At 50.5% G+C, this 20,289-nt stretch overlaps 1 protein-coding gene across 2 annotated transcripts in view; it reads right to left on the bottom strand.

Moving 5' to 3' along the window:
* Window positions 1-2,208, bottom strand: part of BPI (bactericidal permeability increasing protein) — a 29,690-nt gene extending 27,482 nt beyond the window's left edge. Inside the window, exon 1 of one of the 2 annotated variants that reach the window (XM_053671395.1) lies at window positions 1,975-2,208. In XM_053671395.1, the coding sequence (XP_053527370.1) occupies window positions 1,975-2,104 (130 nt within the window). In that variant the 5' untranslated portion in view covers window positions 2,105-2,208. The remainder of the gene's footprint in view (window positions 1-1,974) is intronic. The other variant, XM_053671396.1, reaches the window with a different exon arrangement.
* Between the last annotated feature and the right edge of the window lie 18,081 nt (window positions 2,209-20,289).

Genomic DNA, 20,289 nt, shown 5'->3' with positions numbered 1-20,289 from the left:
TTTGGTTAACGTCTCTCCCCACCACCCAAGGTCAGTGCCAATGCCTGTTTTATTTAGTAATGTCAATGTGTTTCCCACATTTACCACAGTGACTAGAACCTATACTAGAATACACTTAGTATTTGCTGGATGAATAAATGACACTGAATGCCTCGGTGTCAAGGATTCTACTACCAGTTATGATGTAACTAACAGCATCAAAGAACCAATTAAAAGGCAAACGTTATCTGAGAAAGAGTAATATGTGAAATGAGGAATCCCAGGCTTTGTGTTTTCCAAGAGTCAGTTAGGAAATAATAATAATAATTATTATTAATAATAATTTATCGAGCTCTTATTCTATACCAGGCAGTGTACAGGCACTGCTCTGTACATGCATTAAGTCCCTGAATCTGAACACTCCTGGAAAGCAGATCTGTTACCACCCCCAGTTCTCAGACGGGGAAGCTGGTGAGTGAGGGAAACAGGCTCTGAATCCAGGCCTTCTGGTCCCAGAGCCTGTGCCCTGGGATGGGCCCTCTGCGGTTTCAAGAGTAAACAGCACACACACGGTCACTGCCTGGAGGAGGAAAGAAAATGTGGGCTGGCCGGGATCTGGGGGTCTGCAGCAGCCAGGTCTTGAAGGGTCTCAAATGCCATGCACAGAGGTCAGAGGATCTGAGGGTCCTGGGGAACCATTGAACATTGTACTTTTGCTGTTTGCTGTGTATAATGCACACTTTTTTGCCCAACCTTCTAAGAGAAAAACAAAGATGCACATTATACATGAGCATAATGATTACATACCATGGGTATAATAATCCTGTGTATAATGTACACAAAATTGTGGGTGCGCCTTTACACGGCAAAATACAGTAGTCAAGGTAAGGAAAGGAACATGAGCAGATTTGCTGCCCTTCAGAAAACCCACTGTGGCTTCCATGTGGGGTGTGAGTGGAGGGGAAAACTGAGGCTCCTGTGACAGAATATGAAGACATCTGGGTTTAAAGGCTGAGCCCAAGCCTCTGATCCAGGCCAGTCTTCGGGGCCACCTGAGCACTGTGTTCGGAGCAGGGCCATATTACTTTCCCCTTGGGATTCAGAGGTGTCCAGCCTGGGCTGGGGTAGGAATTCAGGGATGACAGACTAGGTGACCCTAAGTCCTGTCCGGATGCCATAGTGGTGCCCCAGGGCATGAGGTTCTCTCTGCCTTCTCCTTGGTCTGGTTGCTCTGGGGTGGGCTAGCCTCACTCTTCTGCAATTCACCTCTCAGCCACTGGGAGACAGCATTGAGCAGCCACAGGCAGGGACCTCAGACAAAACCAGAGGTCAAAGCCAGGCGGCCCCCTACCCACTGCCTTCTCCAAGTTTCCATTTGCTCATCTGTAAACGTTGCTAGTTACAGTATGTCCCACCCAGGGGTGACATGAAGATGAAACGAGATTGTGTGCGTGAAGCTCCTGGCACAGTGCCTGGCACAGATCAGAACGGGTCAGCAGGAGCTGTTTCCTGCCCTACCTGGGAATGGGTAAGTGGCCTGGGGGACCCTCTCTGGGCCACCCACATGGGTAATGTGCACAGAATGGCCACCAAGCCCCTGCCCTGGGGGAACATTTACGAAGGGCCCTCCTGCCTGAGCTCTGCCCACGCACAACACTGAGCAGTAATCTTGAAGCAAATGACAGGGCTGAGAGCAAGCTTGGGAAGAAAATAAAAGGCTTAGAAGCCTGGGTTGAGGTTTGGGTAGAGGGAGGGAGGGGACCTTGAGGACCCCTGGGGGCCCGGGTACTGGACTTGGAGTCCTCCAAGCCCAGCACTGTAGTCCCAGTCCTGCTCTAGGGTAACTTGTCTTGCCTCAGTTTCTCCATACGTAAGATGGGGAGAGGGACCTACTCTGCTGAGCCATGAGCACACCATGCGCTGGAGTTAAAGGGCTGCACACAGTAGGTGCTCCCTACATGCTCCTCGGGGCTGGGAGAGGAGAGGAAGGCCTACCGTAATCCAGGCCCTTCTGGGTGATCCTGACCACGACGCCGGGGTTGGTGGCCTCTGTCACAGCTGTGCCCAGGGCGGCCAGCACCACCAGGGTTGCCCACCTCATCATGCAGTCCAGGCCTCTGGCCATATCTTCGTCCTCCAGAGCTGGCACAGCCTCGCGGCTTTGGCAGGGAACCAGGGACCTATAAGGAGCTGGCTGGGGAAATGCAAGTTACACTAGGATGTGGAAAGGAGGAAGGAAGTGGGGTTGGGGCGGGAGAGGGGAAGGACGGCCGCCCGCGCTGCCCTGCTGAGGTTGGGGCCACAACCCCAGAGGCGGCCAGAAGTGGAGTCTGGGAGGGGTGTGTGTGTGCACGTGGTGTATGCACATGTGGGGTGTGTGTGCATGTGATGTGTGCACATGCGGGGTGTGTAAATGTGTAAGTTGAGACTTACTCTGGCTCTGGGCATTGCTCCCCTCCCAAAGCACCCCACCCTCCTCTGTGGGTGGTGGGTACATCGGGGTTCATTATATATTTTTTCCTGACCAATTGAGATACAATTGACATATATATGATAAAATTATATACATTTAAAATATATGCAATGTAATGATTTGATACATGTATACATTGTGAAGTGATTACCACGACCAAGCTAACACATCCAGCATCTCGCGTAGTTATGATTTGTGGTGTGTGTGGTGAGAACACTGAGGATCTGCTCTTGCAACAGATTCCAAGTACACAAAATAGTGTTCTTAACTGCAGTCACAGCGCTGTGCATTAGCTCCCCAGAACTTATTGCTTTTGTAATGGAAAGTTATATTCGTCTTTCTACTTTTGATTTTCTTGACATTTTCCATATGAAAACATTTAAGAAAGCAGAACCTTTAGTGGGTTTTGGTTTTGTCCAGAGAGGCAGGAGTGGTAATAATTGAACACTTGAATTTTGGAATCCAGTATCTTAACTGTCATTTTAAATCTTTGCTCTGCCAGTTGGGTGGTTTGGCTTCGGTCACGCCCCTTAACCTCTCCGAACCTCAATTTCCTCTTCTGTAAAGTGGGAATCGTCAGGGTACTCTCCCTCTCTGGCTGGCTGTGAAGACAGAAGGAGTTTAAATCACGGAGAGCACTTCTTAGTCCAGTGCGCCTGCACAGTAAGCACAGAAGTGGCAGTTGTTCCTGTCGCTGTGACCTTGAAAGCGACCCGTGCTCACTGGCCAACATTTGAGAAAGAACCAAGATGATAAAAGTTACGTGCAACCCCCATTGTGGAGACAACAAGCAGAGGTGTGTTTCAGAGTGTTTCTCTGCCTCCCCCTCCTTCTTTTGGTCAGCGTGAACGGAACCTGTGTTTTGCTTCTTTTAACAAACAGGGATGGGATCGCACTGGTTTTGTGAAGTTCCCTTTTTTCAATAAACAGTATGTAGTGGACGTTTCCCTGAGCACTAAATATCCTTCCACACGCCCGCAGTTCATTGCTCCTCCTCCCAGTTTCCTTTCTTTTTTTATGTAACTTCTTTTTTTATATTTATTTGTATTGTTTTTAAATTTTTATTACGGGCACTATCACAGATGTTCCCATTCCACCCCCCCCCCAGTTGCCCACCTGCACTCAGCCCTCATCCCCCCTTCCCTCCGGCTGTCAGTCACCACGCGGTCCTCTGTGCTCATTTCCACAGTGTCCTTTTTGTTCTTTCTACCCCTTCCTCTGACAGGTGCGGCACCTGAGGCTTGGAGAGAGGAAGTGTTTTTCCCACAGTCAGGAAACTAGCTGCCGCCAGCAGAGCTGGGATTCAGACCCCCAGACCTGTTCGGGCTCCACACCGGCCTGAGCAATTCAGCACCTCCGGGGTGGGGGAGGGGCACAGGCGCTCTCCTCCCCACCCGCCCCCAGCCTTCCACGGAGGGTCTCTGCGCGGCTCCTTGCCCCTCCCTTTGTAGCAGCCTCAGGCTCTGGGTGGGCGGGAACCCCACCGGGCAGACAGCTCAGTCTCCATGGTGATGAGAGAATAGGGGGCTTCTCTGAAGGGGAGGCCATCGTCTCCCCTGCTGGGTCCCCATCAGCCCCCTGGGGTCCTGTCTCCCGGACTTCTTCGGTTTTATGAAAGTCTGATGAAGCCGGCTGAGCCAGGCGGAGGTGAGGCCGCCGGAGCTGTTTTTTTTTTCTCTTCTCTGTGCCTGGTTCAGAAAGGGCTTCCCTTCAGGCCCCCATCCACTAGAACACCGCTCGCTTAAGAAGGAAAACCGTGGCTCCGCACAGCATGCCGATGCTTACTCTGTGCGGAGTCTGAACACCACCCAGGAGGGAGGGACAATTCTGCTTCGTTTCGAAGACGAGGGAACCAAAGGCACAGAATGATTGTGGCCCCCACCAAGGCCGAGCCGACTTTCTCTAAGAGAAGACTTCTTCCCCGGAGCTGGGTCAGGTGACGGGAGGACATATCACCCTGGGTCATCACCCCAGCTCTGCCCTCCTGGGCCTCCAGTGTCAGGTTTCTGTGTCTGGACAAGGGAGACTGGTCTATGTAACAGGCAAAACACAGAGATCGATGACCTGTCAGAACATTAGATTTAACCAAAGTCATCATGCACAGATTTGAACACCAGCATCTCTGACCACACAAAACGCCGGAGTCCCCCGGGGCACAGGCAGTCACTGCGCCGGCCAGAGTGTCAGATAGGGAAGAAGCCTTAAGATGAAATTCACGGGACTCTGACTGACGCATTGCCACCAAACCAGAATCTTAAGACCAACTAGCAAGTTTATGAGTTTCTCTCTGGTGACTCAGGCCCACGAATCCATGATGCGTCCACGAGTGATCCTCTGGCTTCTTTCAGCACTGCACTGGCCATGGAGTTGTCCCGCTGCTTCAGATCTGGCTTGTTACTTGGTATGAGTGACCATGTCATCAACCCAAGTAACAGAAATCCCCAACTCACACTGGCTTCAACAATAAGCACATTTATTATCTCAGAGAAGGCCTGTTTGAGGTTCTGGTTGATTCAGCAGCTGGTAGGCATTTACCATCTCTCCATCTCTCTGCTCTGTCATCCTCGTGTCTCAGATTTACCTTCCCACTGGCCCCTTTCATGGTTGCAAGATGGCTGCAGCAGCTCCAGCCATTGCATCTGAACAGACTTCTTCAGCTGTCTCTTTCTCCATCTCCTCCCTCTCGCTCTTCTTCCTCCTCTTTTTTGGTCTTTTCATTATTGTTGTAAAATATTTTAAACATAAAGGTAAAAATAGACTACCCAACTTTATGAAGTCTTAACATTATGCTATATTTATTCCTTATAGTTTCTTTTAGTTTTATGAATTTTAATGCCTGTATAAGCTATGTGTAACGAGGACCACGATAGGGATATAGTTCCATCATCCCCTCAAACTTTCCTCTGCTATCCCAGATCAACATGGCTTAAATCAGAAGGGAAATATATTATCTCAGCAGGAATTTAGAGGTGAGGTAGATTGAGAGTCGTTTAATTCCGGGGCTGGTTCTATTTTTCTACTTTATGGTCTTTAGGATGTTGAGTTTTTCCAGAAGAAAGTACATTGAGTTTGCAGACCCATGTTTAAAGTCCCAGCCAGGTGACCTCCTCTGTGTGTGATGCTGGTAAACTTCTTTGACCTTTTTGAAACGTGGGTTACAATGCCCATCATGGGGGTTCTTCTGAGAATTCAGTGAGATGAGAGGTATGAAGCCATCTGCAGGGAGAAGGTATTCAGGAGACAGTCATAGTGCATCCTTGAGCACTAGCTGGCTGGAGAGTCCTTCAGTCCCCAGGAAAACTGACCTCTCAGTGCTCTGGCCCTGGGTTTGGCATGAGTACAGGCAGACAGAGAGGAGTTTGTGGCTCACAGGGCCTCCGTGAGCCTGCCACTGGCGTCTGGGCCGTGAGAAGCAGGCAGTCCCTGCACAGCATAGCAGTTAAGGAGGAGGGCTGGGGACTTACAGGCCAGGGTGTGGATCCCCGCTTGCCACTTACTTGTTGTGTGAGTTTGAACTTAACCTTGCTGAATCTGTTTCCTCATTTGTCCCCATACTCCATCCACAGGTCCAGGCCCTTCTTTGGGGCCAGACCCTCCGGATTGGCCACCAGGCCATCCCTGTGGTTCCCTGGGGCCCCATAAGCCTCTCCCTCCGCCTTAGGCCTGGCTTCTCTTGCACTTTCTCTCCTTCACCCACCCTGTCCTGCCTCCATGTGTCTGGCTTCCAGTATCAGTGCTGGTCATTGTCTGATCCCAGATTGGGGAGGCAGGAGGAGGAGGACCTCGAGGTGGGTGCTGGGGGTGGCAGGGAGAGGAGGGGTAGGTCCTCAAGGGACCAGGCCTGAAGATGTAGCATCGAAAGGCCAATCAGACATTTTGCACCATGGAGATAACCTCTTGAGAGTGTGTCTCTCCTACCCTGCTGTGCTAAAAGTGTCTGTCCCCAGAGCCCTGTCTCATAAAAAGCCCCCTTTGGGTTCCCTGGACCCTGGGTTAGGGGAAGATCTTTCTTATGACATTATTATTATTATTATTATTAATATTGCAGCCCCAGAGTTGATCACAAGATATATTTAATAGTGAATAAATGAAAGAAGGGTCAGAACCCAGAACATAAATTCCAGGCAATAAACATTTAGGGCCTGAGAAGGACAAGTTCAGCCCGACCTCACCATCCCTCCAGGCTTCCAGAAGAGGCAAGAATTGACCTTGGCCCTGGGGGTGGGGGGGAGCAGGGTTGGGGGCAGCCCCCGCTCTGTGCCTCAGAGCTGGTAGGAGGAGGTCTGCTTCTGAGACTGGAGGCACAGGCTTTGCATGAAGAACAGCGTCTGGGGAGAGCTGAAGGCAGAGGGAAAGGAGAATGGAAAGAAAGTTGCTGGGGGCGGGCTGGGCGTGGCAGCGGGGAGAGCGCTAACTCTCACTTCTTCTTTCCCTTTAGAAACTGAGGAGCTTGGCCTGTGTTATGGCTTTGCCTCCAGCAGGCTGGGTCTCCTCCAGCCCCGGGGAGGATCACAGGAAGTATAAGGCAACGGGGACTTGCCAAATGTCTAGGGGCCTCCCAAATGCGGAGCCATTTCCCCTCAGTCACATTAGGAAATAGGTGTGTGTGCTCAGCCTGCCCCAGGGACGGAGGGTTGGTCCCAAAGGGAACTATTGCTGCTAAAGAGCAACTGCTCCCTGCCTGGCCCTGCCCGGCCCTGCCCAGTCTGGGGACACAGACAGACCCAGACTAGAGGGAGGTTCGTGAGGAATGGCCTGGCTCTGAGCCCTGGCTCTGGGAACTTGGACGAAGCTTTGCTCCTCTCTGAGCTTCAGGGTCCTCAGCTGTAACAGCAGTCCCATCTCTGAAGGACTTCAACCACCCCAGAAAACAAGTCAAACCATTCGCATCGCTAGCAATGGATGTTTTCAACATCCATCTCTGGAAGTTGGTCTCAGTGGGTCCATTTCACAGAGGAGAACACTGAGGCTCAGCAACGTCAACTTGCCCAAGGCCACACAACAGAGAAGTGACCAAGGGATGTTGAGGGCTCCACCCTGAGGAAGGGGGCATTGCCCGTCGGGTTGCGTGATGGAGACGACTACGGAATGCCAGGGCTCCGGGAGAAACACACCGCCTGAGCTGATGAAGGGCAGGGAAGGGCAGGCCAGTGGAGGAAACAACTGGAGCAAAGTCGCAGTGGGTGAGAATCCCCAGGGGCTTCAGTGTGGGATTGCAAGGGGGGAGGTGGCGGGGGCTGGCCCATGGGAGCATGATGTGGTCTTGTCCTTGGGGGCCAGCGACCCCCTAAGTTTTCTAAGTAGGGAGTTCTTCCCATGGGGCTAGTTTGCGTCCCGTAGGTTGAGAAAAAGGCCACTGCGAATTTAACAGCTCTTTTAAATGAATTTTCATTTCCCTAGCTCCGGGATTACAGCCATTTGAAATGGGGAGAGCCAGGGGCGTGTGTAGTGACATTTGATAGTGTTTGGCTGAGGGACCTCTAAATGACCCCAAAACTTGCCCTGCCAGTTCCTGCCCCCCGGTCCCCACTACACCTGGGGACCTGAGCCCAGAGACTGTCATGCTCAGAAACAAAGTGCCGATTCACGGTCTCCTGGGCCACTGGCCAATCGCTGAGCCTGGGGCAGGCTTGGCTCCCGCCTCTTCCCGCCCCCGCCTTCCCCTCCCAGCCGGTAGCAGACCACGTGGCGGAGAAATCCGGGGATGACTGGCTTGGGTGGAGGGTGTGGACGAAAAAGGGGCCCCATACTAAACCTGACAAACTCGGGCGAGGCCTGCGTGGCAGCCTCACAGACTCAGAGACCTAACGTCACCACGTGGGGTGGTCAGAAACTAAAGCTTTCTAACTGAAAGTAGTTCATGGGGGGTAGTTATGTCCTAGGTCAGTATTTTTCCCTAACAAAGGTCAATCTTTGCCTTAACTGAGCCTGGTTTTTGCTTCCCCCCTGCCGCCCCCATCTATAATAACATACCTGGTAACATACCTTTGGAAAATCAAAGTAATTTTTTTTGCATCCATAATAACATTACTTTTGAAATACCATCATACCTTGGTACTTGTCAGCTTCAGAACTCATCACACCCTGTATTCATTGCATTTTGATGAGAAAAAAATGTTTTAGCACTTGGCAGAACTCATGTAAGTCCTGCCGCCTCCCCAAGAGAGAAAATACTTCATCGTTTGGGACTTGGTTTCGGCACTTGTCACGAGTTCTGGAACAAATTAACAACGAGTACTGAGGTGCTACTGTATCAAAGTAAATTTATTTTGCATCTACGATAACATACCTTTGGAATATCAAGGTAACTTTTTTTTTCTTGACAAAGGTCAATCTTTGCCTTAACTGAGCCTGCCCTTTTTTTAAAATCTATAATAACGTACCTGCTGACATACCTTTGGAATATCAAAGTAATTTTATTTTTTTCAGGGACCTCATAGCTCAACCACAGCACCAGAGCAGAGAGCACGGATCTACTCATTGTTATGACTATCGTGTGAATTGCGAACTGTTAACTGTCCTAACCTACCTGTGTAAAAGAAGTGTGTGTCTATTTGTCTTGCTTTTCATCCGATCCCAGAGGTCCCCCTCCCCCCTTTACTTTCTTCCACCTCCTGAATCTATCACCAGTGGATTTCATGGAACCCCATTACATCTTCCCCTCTGGTTCTGATGTATAAAACAAGTGATAAAACTGCCATTTTCTGGAGCATTTTCTCAGTCCGTTGAGATTTTGCTTCCCGGCAATTGTTGTCAGTTTGGCTCAGACAAATTCATAAAATTCTGACAGGTTTGGACATTTCTCACGTTGACAGGGTTGAAAGGGGTAGAGGGTTTAGGCTTAGCTTCCTGGTCACATGGCACAATTTCAAGAACAGAACAAGGGCACCTGGGTGTGTGGTCCGGCAGCACAGAGCCTCCTGCCCACTGGACACCAAGGGCCAATCAACGTCCTAGAATGTGGCCAATCAGAGTAGCAACTCCAGATTCCTACGGGAGGGGGACGGACAGCCTGGACAGCAGAGAAGCAGGTGCGGGTGAGAGTGTTGCTCCTCCCACTTAGGGGTGTGTGATGGCCTCCAGACAGTGCTTCCTGACTTCGGGGTTTTGCAGACCCTTGGAAAGAATTCAGAGCCTCCATCCCCACCCCCGCCTTGAGGGTCCACAGACAGCTCCGAGGCCAGGTCCTCCCTGGTGACAGGTGGAGCTGTTAAGGATTTTGAGCAGAGGTGTCACATGAGAAATGTGCTTCTATTATTATTAGATAACATTTATGGAGCCCTGAGTCCATGCAAAGCACAATGCTGCCTGTGCCTCCCACTTATTTCAGTAAAATTCGCTCTGCCTTCAGCATAGAGAGGCCTGGAGAACATCCTGTGGGTCTGTAAGTCAAAGTTTTATCCTTTCCGTGAATTCCATTTCTGCTCAAATCAGCCACAGTTGTTTTCTATTGCTTGCAAGTAGGAGCCCTGATTAGCACAATACCCATAAGTGTCTGTGTGGTGTGCTTGGGCAGGCACGTGTGCCTCTGAGGGACCGAGGGGCCACAGCGGAAAGAACCACAAGAGGCAGTGTCCTGGGGTCTGATGTCTGAAGGTGGAGGCTGCCTTTCTAGAGGAAAGGGCAGGCAGGCATTTACAGGACACTCCCACATACGACTTCCCACCTAATCCTTCCCGCCACGGAGGGGGTTGACATTTGTACTTTTGAAGATAGGGACACTGAGGGTCAGAGAGGCTGCAGACTTCACAGCTACTAAGGGGTGGAACAGAGGACAAGTCCCAACCCGGGCCTCCTGCCACCACACCCACTGCCTGTCCCCAGGAGCTCACAGAGGCGCCTAGAGGACTAACGTAGGGAGACTGGCCAGGTAGGACCTCAAAAGGGATGAAGCACTGTGACCCATATAACCCCCGCCAAAGCCCTGGCTGGGCTGGTGAGAGCTCCCACCACTACGTGCCTCCCCAGCACATCGGTGGATTCTGAAAGAGGTCAGGCCATGGGGCACCCTAGAGGGCCACCAAGAGCCTACTGTGCACCTTGCCCTGTGCTTTGCACCCCCCACTGATGACAGTGGGGCTCTGTGCCTGGTAGTTGCTGCCAATCCAACTGGGGATGAGGGAACCATTGTAAAATGAGGCCGCCATTGCCGAGCTCCTACTGTGCACCAGGCTGGGGCTGGCACTCCCCACTTGTAATGGAACGTGGCTGTTGATGCCCAGTCTCTGCTCAAGCCCGGCCTACTGAAGAGTCTGGCTTTACCAACTCAGCCTCTTTCTCCACTCTGCCTTCTGAGGAGGGGGTGGCAGGGTTTTCCTGGGTTCTGGGTGGCAAAATGAGGAAGAAGGGGCAGCAGGAAGAAAGAGGGAAAGGGGAAAAGACCGAGGGCCCAGGGCTAGCTCTGGGGGCTGGCTCACATAGTAGATGCTCAGTAAACACTTGTTGCAGTTTGGAGGACAACCGCTGCCCCCCCCACACACACACACAGATGATAGTAATGATGGTGAGGGAAGCAGCCCCTTGAAGAGAGGGAAATACTAGGAAGCACTTCTGTAGACTGCCTATTCCCTTCAGGATCCACTAAATCACGAGTGAAGGATTAGTCATTTAAAAATTGTTTCGAGGATGTCAGGAGTTTGACCCTGTGACTGCCATCTGCCCTGAGATGGGACCAGTCTACTCATACATCTTTCAGCTGGATTTTCATAACAGTCCTCCTACACTCACTGAGCACTTCGATGTTTGCCGGGCATCATTTTGAGCTCTTAGCACATGGGCACACACTCATACACACACACATACAACGTCTTGATGAGGCACTGACTTTATCCCCCTGTTACAGAAGAGGATGTGGAGGCACAGAGAGCCTGAGTAACTGTCCTAGAGACACACAGCCCATACATGATTAATCAGGAGGAATCAGTCTGTTTGGACACCAGAGCCCACCCTCTTTGGTCTTAGATGCAACTACAAGAGCCCAGGCAGTGGGGCAGGGGTGAGCAAGTGGGGTCCCCTGGCTCTAAGATGGCCAGGCTTCCTGGTGGCAATAGGAGGGGGCTTCCAAGTCTAATTTGCTGCCCCCTGTCCCAGTCTCCTGCCTCATCCACTCAGGGAGGAAAATAAACATGGACAGGACAAGACTCAGGGTTCATCTGGGGGATGCTGTTTTCCCAGCTGTGGTGTGGCTGCCTCCTCCCAGCCCCTTGAGTCGGGCCCAGGCTCTGGCGGCTCCAAGGAGCCAGGACAAAGTGTGGGAAAATTAGCAAACACAGGAGCAAAAGAAAATAAAAATCAGCTGCAACCCCTCCACTCAGAAAGACGCGTGGACACCACTTCTGGTATTTATCCAGCAGTTTGTCTTTCTAGCAGATGCACAGAGAGATCTTTATCCTGTAGCTGTGTAACGCGGATACTCATTGGACAATACTATGGATGTTTTTTCATGTCCTGAAACGTTCTTACCACCTATGTTTCTATAGCTTTCCCACCATTGGTTTATTTTAATTTGCAAATGCGCTACGCACAGCACCTTCTACAGTGTGCATTTTTCACTGGGGTATCACGTGCATGCAGGAAACGGCACCCTTCCTAGTGTCTATGTCTGAGTTTGACAAACCCATAGCCACGGAATCACCACCATAACCAACATACAGAACAGTTTCTTCACGCTGCCCTCCAGGCTTCCCTTGGACCCCTTTGTGGTCGACTCCTCCTACCATCCCAGCCTCCAACAACCTCCAATGTTTTCCTTTTCTTACAAATGTGCGGTTTTCAGAATGTCACCTCAAGGAAACCACAGACTGCATTATATAGAAGACTACCTATGAACCAATAAGATGAGACGTGTACAGAACACAGTCGAGCCCTGACCGGTGTGGCTCTGTTGGTTGGACATCACCCTGCACAGGGAAATGTCATTCGTTTCATTTCTTGTCAGGCCATGTGCCCAAGTCTGGGGTCCAGTCCCCAGTCGGGACGAGTACGAGAGGCCACCAATCCGTGACTTTCTCTCACATCGATGTTTCTCTCCCTTTCTTTCTCCCTCTCTTCCCTGCTCTCTAAAAATAAATGAGTAAATGAAATCCTTAAAAAAAAGAACACAATAAAAAATGTGCAAAAACACAAGCGAAAACTTCCTAAAAGAAGCAGAGATGATTCATAAACATGAGAGCAGACTTTTCATTTCATTATCAGTCAGAGAAGTGGAGTGAGACTCTATCAAATGTCATTACAGGTCCCCTGGATTGGCAACCATGTGAGGGTCAGAGGGCAGCAAAGGATGGTGACGGTCTAGAGGGAGCCCGTGAGCATGTCAATTTGAACACCAGTTTCCCGTGACCTTCGGTAAAGCTGGAGATGCTGTGCTCTGACGGACACAGAGCCATGGCCGATCCTTAGAGAAAGCAGAGGGTTCGGCCAAGAACAAGCGTTTTATAATCAAACCAGCGAGGCCCCCATTTATCTAACTCACACACCACGCCAATATTTCTGCTCGGGGCTGGACACCACCACTGTAGTCCAGAGCCCACTGAATTACTCAGACTAGCCAACCCTAAATTGTTGGTCCTGCCCTGACTGGCCTTTCTCATGGAAACCCCATCACACGCACGCCGAAGTGGTCCCCTCTGCCCTGGTGTCCCGACCACACTGTCTTTCCCCTGTGGCCCTAAGTGATGTAGTGCGCCCCCTTCTGTTGGGAAGTGGAAGTAGTAAATCCTTCTTTCAATGGCATTAGGCTCTCCTAGTCTTTACTCAGTCACCTCCATAAACTAAAATCTGTGGGTACAATCGCTGAAATGGGGAATCTGATCAGGGAGGGGCGCACAGGGGTGCCAAGCTACCGGCCATGTTCCATTTCTTAAACTGACGGGTGGGTTCAAGGGCATTTACATTATTCTTCACACTGTACGAATATGCCTTCATATCTGCAGCATAAGCCACAATAAAAATGAAAGAAATCCATAATCATTTTCATTTACTCTGAAGGTAACACATCATTGGACTGATGTTAATTCCTTAGTTTTGATCAATGTACTATGGTTATACATGATGTTAACATTAGGGGAACCCAGCGAGGGGAATATCGGAAATCTTTATAATATTTTTGCCATCTTTACGCAAACCTAAAATTATTTCAGAATAAAAAATTTTTAAGCACTGCTGAAGCCGGACCACGCAGGGTCTCGGAGGCCACACTGAAGTGTTCGGATTCTGTTTTCTGAGCAGTGGGCGTCACTGGCAGGTGTCGGAAAGGCGGGGCAGTGTCCCATGGATGTGAAGACAAAACACAGCTTCTTAAGTTTAAATATCGGCACAGATGTGGAGGCAGAACTTTCCTTCGGCCGGATGGGGATTGCTGTGACCATGGCCGTGAGGGCCCTGAGATGGGGGGCGGGGAGGCTCTCGGAGGGGGTGCCAGAGAGAACACAGCACGCGTTGATCGGAGTGGACAGCAGATGGGAGGGAGTGTCCCATGGACCTCACAGGAGGATCCTGGGGGCCACCGGGAGGAAATGGTGAGCACAGAGGCTGCAGGGCTGCTGGTGGATTGGGAGGGAGGGCTGGGGAGCCCCGCCCTCAAGCTTCCTGTGTTTCTCAGCCTTTTCCCTCTTCCTGCTCTTCCAGCCCCTGCATCTCCCCTCTGAGCAGGTCTCCTCCTTCCCCTCCTTTCCACTTCCTCCCGACACTCACAGGTGTGCACCTGCCTCTCCCCTCCTTCCCTTCCTCTCAGCTTCCAGAAGCATCTGAGCCCTCCTCCTTTCTGAGTGTTTTGGAGTCTTCCCAGCTCACAAAATTCTCCATCATAAAATCCTTGCCTTTGATTTCGGGCCTCCTTCCAGCTATGTCCTCCCTCCCCTCCTCAGCCAAACCTCTTCAAAGAACCATTTGTTTCCCTGCTCCAGACTCCCACTTCCTGTCGTCCCCACTCAATTCTGGAACCTTCCACCCCATAGGTAAGCGCAACACCTTCCCCTTGTCCTGCTGTCCCCCACCTCTCATAGCACCCTTCACCTCCTGAGACGCTACATACTTACTTATTTCCTTATCGTCTGTTGCCCTCACTAGATTGTAAGGCGGGTGTTACAATTTGAATTGTGTTCCCCGCAAACTCCTATGTTGAAGTCCTAACCCCCCAGTGCCTCAAAATGCAACCTTATTTGGAGATGGGGTCTTTGCAGAGGTCATCAAATTAAAATGAGGCTATTAGCATGGATCCAAATCCAATATGACTGGTGCTGTTATAAAAAAGGGGACATTTGGACAAATGTACTTGGGGAGGGGGCTGTGTGAACATGAACTTGGCCGTTTGCAAGCTGAGCAGCAATGTGGGGAACAGCCCTCAGGGGGAACCAGCCCTCCCGACACCCTGATCTCAGACTTCCAGCCTCCAGAGCTGGAGGATAAATGTCTGTTGTTTAAGCCGCCCAGGCTGTGGTATTTTGTTATGGCAGCCCTAGCAGAATAATCCAGCTGAAGACAGCAGGAACCTCGCTCAGCTCACTGTTTCAGTGCCAAGAACAATGCCTGGCGCACAGTAGGAACTCCGTAAAACTATTTGTTGTTAGAAGAAATGAAAGAACTTCTTTCCGAACTCAGCAGACCCTCCTTTGGTCACCTGGTAGTTATTTTTAAAAAGTGTATTTATTAGAACAGGGAAACGTGTAAGAGATTCGAAGGGATAAACAGTGAAAAGCATATCTCCCCAGAGAGGTTCTAGGAAACGGACATCAGATATTTACGTAGGTGGGTGGCCTTTTCCAACAACTCTCTCTGGTTCCCTTGTGGGCTTCTATTCTAGCCCTTAAGCCCAGAGTTCTTTCTGAGCTTCTGTCCGGGTCCCCTTCCCTTCCCGCTCAATGTCACGAACGTTCTCGAATGACCAGTAGGTCCACTCTCTCCTTAGCCCCTCATTATGATTTCAGCTCCCAAACTCCCCTCTCCAGCTCAGATCTCTCTAGAGCCCAGATCAGCATCTCTCTGGACAGGGATATCCCATGGGAGCTTCGGGTGCAGGAGGTCAAAGCTAAATGTACCTTTTCCTCAGCCGTGCCTGTCCTGAAATGCCTTTATGGAAGAGATGGCCCTTCCTCCCACCAGTAACCTGATGCTGTCCTGGTGGGGCACCACCTCCCCCAACAACAGCAGCCAATCAGGCCCTGCAGATTTGGCGTCCTGGGGAGTTAGTGCAGCCTTTTCTTTCTCCTCCTCATCCCCACCTACCCCCTCATCAGGGTTCAGGTTGCCATCTCTCCACACGTGGTCTTCCCACTGCCTTCTGCTCCATTCTCTGTACACAGTCAGAAGGAACTTTGCAATCTCAATTTGACCGTGCCCTCTCCTCTGCTGAAATATTTCGCTGGCTTCTTATACTTCACAAAAAGAAGAAAAGAAAATTCTCAGTATGTCACAGGAGTTCCTCCTTGAATTGGCCTCTGCCAATGGTTCACTGGCCTCCTCGAACTCCTGCCCCAGGACATTTGCACTGCTCCACCCAGATTCTTCATGACTTGCTCTGTTGCTTCCTTCAGGTCTCCACTAATGGCCATTTTCTCCAAGAGGCCTTTGCTGGCTGCTCTTTATGAGATGAAAACCCCTCGCTCCTTACCCTGCTTTATATTTTTTCTTAGCACTTATCACTTCATACACATTATGCATTTATTTGCTTATAATTTGTGTTTTTCTCTCCTTTTCACTGTAGTGTAAGGTCATGAGAGCAGAGGCATCGTTTGCTTTGTTTGCTGTACCCAAACCCAAAGCCTGAATAGGGTCTGGCATACAGTAAGCACTCACTGGACATAATTGGTGAGTGAACATTTTGGCCCCCAGCAACCTTGAACTGCTTTGGCTGCCCACACACACCATGCTGCTTCTCACCTCTAAGCCTTTGCTCATGCTGATCCACCTCCCTGGAAGACCCTTCCTCCTCCTTTGCATAGATATTTTCTATGGCTCCTTCAAGAGTCTGTGTGGGTTATTGCCTCCTCCAGGCAGCCTTCCCTGATCACTGCCTCTTTGCCTCAGTTAAGTACCCTTCCCTGGGCCCCTGCAGAATCTTGGACATCTCAATTGCAGTCCTTATCACTGGGCTTTTGAAGAATTTGTTTGCTGTTTTCTTGCTGGCTTATTGTGTACATCTTGTGTTCAAACCTTCTCTGGTACATCTTTAGCACATAACAACAATATAATGGTATAATCAGGGCTGAGTGAATGTTTTTATGAATGAATGAGTGAATGAATGAATTGGCTTGGGTCTAGCCATAAAACTTGCTCTGTAACCCTGAGCAAACCCATGCTCCTCCCTGTCTGGATCCCAGTTTTCTCAGTCTATGTAACCAGGTGTCTCCCTAACCAGCTGTGTTTATTAAAAATACAATTTCTGGTCCTAGCCCTGGTCCTGGAAAAGAGGGACACGTCTGCACGTCACCCCCCCCCCACCATGGGTCTCACCGATGTGGCGACTGCTGGACACCATGGCTTCTGAGGCCCCTTCTCACTCTGTGGGCCTGAGAGTCTGCTTTGACAAGAGCCCCTGGAAGACAGTCCTGGGGGCCGGGAAACACAGGCAGGAAGAAGATGATCGCCGCCCTCCCCTATCAGGATTGTAGACTGAAAGGGGAAGAAAAACAAGAACAGCTGCAGAGGACAATTTAGCCCTTTCATCAGGGACTAAATTCTCAGCTGGCTGGCGGGAGAGGCCGCAGCATGACCTTGGCCCCCATCCTGTTGCCGTCGCCACAACACCATCTGCCCGATTTTTTCACACTGCCGAGGACTTTTGACCCCAGGAAGAGACTCCGGGTGTTCTTGGGTGGCCCTCGGAGCCCCTGGCATGGGTGCATGGTGGAAAGGTGCTGTGCCCGTGAGTAAGAAGACATTTCAGTGCCAAGAATCCCAGAAATGGGGGTAAATGAGGTTAAGCTGCGACCCTTGTGAGGGTGGCTGCTTGGGGAGCCCCATTTCCTGTGTTTTGCGGCGCAGCTCTGGTAATGCAGGGAAATTCCACCAGCCCCCCCGAGCCCCCCTTACCTTCTCTGTAAAAGGGCCGTCCCTACAGTGGCAACCCTGATGATGCCATAAAGGGGCCTGCCCGATGCCTGCCACTCCTGGCACTCTGGGATTTAGGAGCGGATCCCTGGTCAGGACAGTGAGTTTGAATCCCGAATCTGCCATGGACAGGCTGTGTGGCCTTGCAGAAGACTGTCGCCCTCTCTGGGCACCTCTGCAAGGCAGGTGGGGAGAATCACCCCATTCTCACACAACACATCAAGGACACATGCTGCAACAGGACCTACCGCTGTTGATGCTGATCTTGGCCACCTGGCAGGTGTGGTGTTCATCAGGTTCTCCACCACGGCCTTACTCACTACCCCCCTTTTCACTCAGTGCTCTTTGGAAGGACGTCACTATGTGTGACCACACTTTAGGACTGGGGAGTGACGCCCCGTCTCCCTGAGGGCAAAGACCCTACATAAATTATTTGGAATCCTTCCACATGGCAGGCTTGCCTGTTCTCCCCCACTTCTTTATCTATATCAGTATAACACTGCATTTTCTTGCTCGAATTGTTCCGGATTTGGTTATCAGAAGCTCTCTGGGTTGGTTCCCGTGTTCCCTCTCCACCACCAGGGGCTTTGTGCGTTTGTTTGAACATCTCCTTTCTTTCTGGCGCTCTAAGGCTCCCCAGGCTCGCCTTGTGTATCGCCTGCTCCAGCCCTAGAACCAGCCACTTCTCCAAAGAGCCCAGGCCTCTTTTCCTGGAGGAGGGCGTCAGAAACCAAGACTTGTGTGGTAGGTGCGCTTGTTGTTACTGGCATGTCATTGCTTCTGAGCCTTCCACGCGGATGGGACAAGGAAATATATGTGCATATAGAAACTTCTGTACACACACATCTATAAATATTTCTATGTATCTAGCAACCTACCTACGTATCTATGTCTGCACCTATATACACTAAATGTGAGTCCCTACTGTCTCCGGTAAGTATTAATTTGACGTACAGTGAAGCTCATTTTTTTCTCTTGGTGTTCAAGTTTAGAGCTTAGGTTTTCATCTCTTTATTTAATTTAATTTTTTTTAAATTTTAATTTATTTATCTTTAGAGGGAGGGGAAGGAGAGAGGGAGAGAAATATCAATGTATGGATGGTTGCCTCTCATGCACCCCTGCTGGGAACTGGCCTGCAACCCAGGCATGTGCCCTGACTGGGAATCGAACCGTGATCCTTTTGTTCACAGGCCTGCGCTCAATCCACTGAGCTACACCAGCCAGGGCTAATTTTATTTTTGAAAATGTAAAATGTTTACAATGCTTAAAGGGTCAAAACTGTATAAAAATATATTTAGAAAAATCTCCCTTTCATCTCTTCTCCATGACATCCCTACTAACTCCTCATGAGTGCTCATTTTCAATGAGTTTGTCATTTATACTTCCTGGATTTTTTTGCATAATTAAATAAGTATGTGGGTAAATAAATAAATGTTAAAAAATTTTTATGTAAAAGGCAGCATTCTATGTGCAGTCGTTTCCACTTAGCTTCTGTTCTGCTTTTTTGCTTAACCGTACATGCCGTGGGTCGTTCCACACAGATTCCTGGAGCTCTTCATCCCTGCGCTCGCGGCTGCGTAACTTCCCCTTGTGTGGTCGTGTAGTTCATCCGTCCAGTTACCTACGGATGGACACTTGGTCATTCCAACAGTTCGCTAGCACAAATAACGCCTTGATGGGTGACTTTACACATATGTTTTTCACTGTGGAGTTATATCCTTAGGTTAAGCCCCAGAAGTGAAAATCCTGGGCGAGAGGGCACAGCATTTGTTTTCTGGTAGAGATCACCAGGTTCCTTCCTGCAAGGCTTTTCTGTGACTGACGGACATTCCCACTGAAGATGCACGAGAGTGCCTATTTGCCCAGAGCCTCACTACATGTCGCCAAGCTTTTGGACCTTTGCCAATTCGATGGATGAGAAATGGCATTTCAGTACCGTGGGATTTGCGTGAAGACTTCTCATACACGGTTCCCCAAAGCAGGCCGTGGGTCATTTCCAACAATCCCAGTAGATCAGCCCAGGGTTGATCCATCCCAGTGGGTGGCTGGTGTTTGTGGCTCCCCCTCATGTCTGGGGGCCAGCGGGGTCTTCACAGCTCCTCACTTTCTGCCCGCCTCGGGTTTCTGAATTCCGCTGATGCTGAGCCACACCCCCCACCCCCAGCTGAGGAAGCAACAGCTTCCTTTGCACAAAGAAGACTCTGAGAGAGGAGCAGGACTTGGCCTCTGAGAAATGCTGAGGTCTTGACCTCTGCCACAGTTCAGAGGTCTGGCCGGGGCTGCGGGATGGCTGATGGAGCCAGGGCACGGGGCACAGGAGCCTGGGGGGTACTGCTGCTGGAAGAAGCTGGATTTGAAGGTGCAGGGCCCCCTGTCTCCCAGGATGGCTGACCCAGATTCTCACTTACCTCTCAGCCTTAGGGCTCATCAACTCCATCCTCCCCTACCTGGCTGCCTGAGTGATCCGCCTGAAACTTAGAGACAAACGCAGCACTCTCAGATGACAAACTCCTACCAGCTCTTCAGGGTGACAAACTCAATTGGAATCTGATCCGCATTCCATTTCCCAACAGAATCTCCCTCCGTCCCTAACACACCCTATATCCATCCATCCATTCATCCATCCCTCCACCCACCCACCCATCCATCCATCCCTGTTAGTTTTCTATTGATGCACAACAAATTGTCTCCAACTCAGCATCTGAAACAACAACAATCGTTTCCCTGTATCTGGGCATCGGGTTTGGGGAGCAGCTTAGCCGGGCGATTCTAGGCCAGGGTCTCTCTGGGCG

This window comes from Artibeus jamaicensis, unplaced genomic scaffold (genome assembly GCF_021234435.1).
Source record: "Artibeus jamaicensis isolate MK-2021 breed Jamaican fruit bat unplaced genomic scaffold, CSHL_Jam_final contig_685, whole genome shotgun sequence".
In the NCBI taxonomy this organism is placed as follows: Eukaryota; Metazoa; Chordata; class Mammalia; order Chiroptera; family Phyllostomidae; genus Artibeus; species Artibeus jamaicensis.
This window is presented reverse-complemented; position numbering and strand designations above follow the sequence as displayed.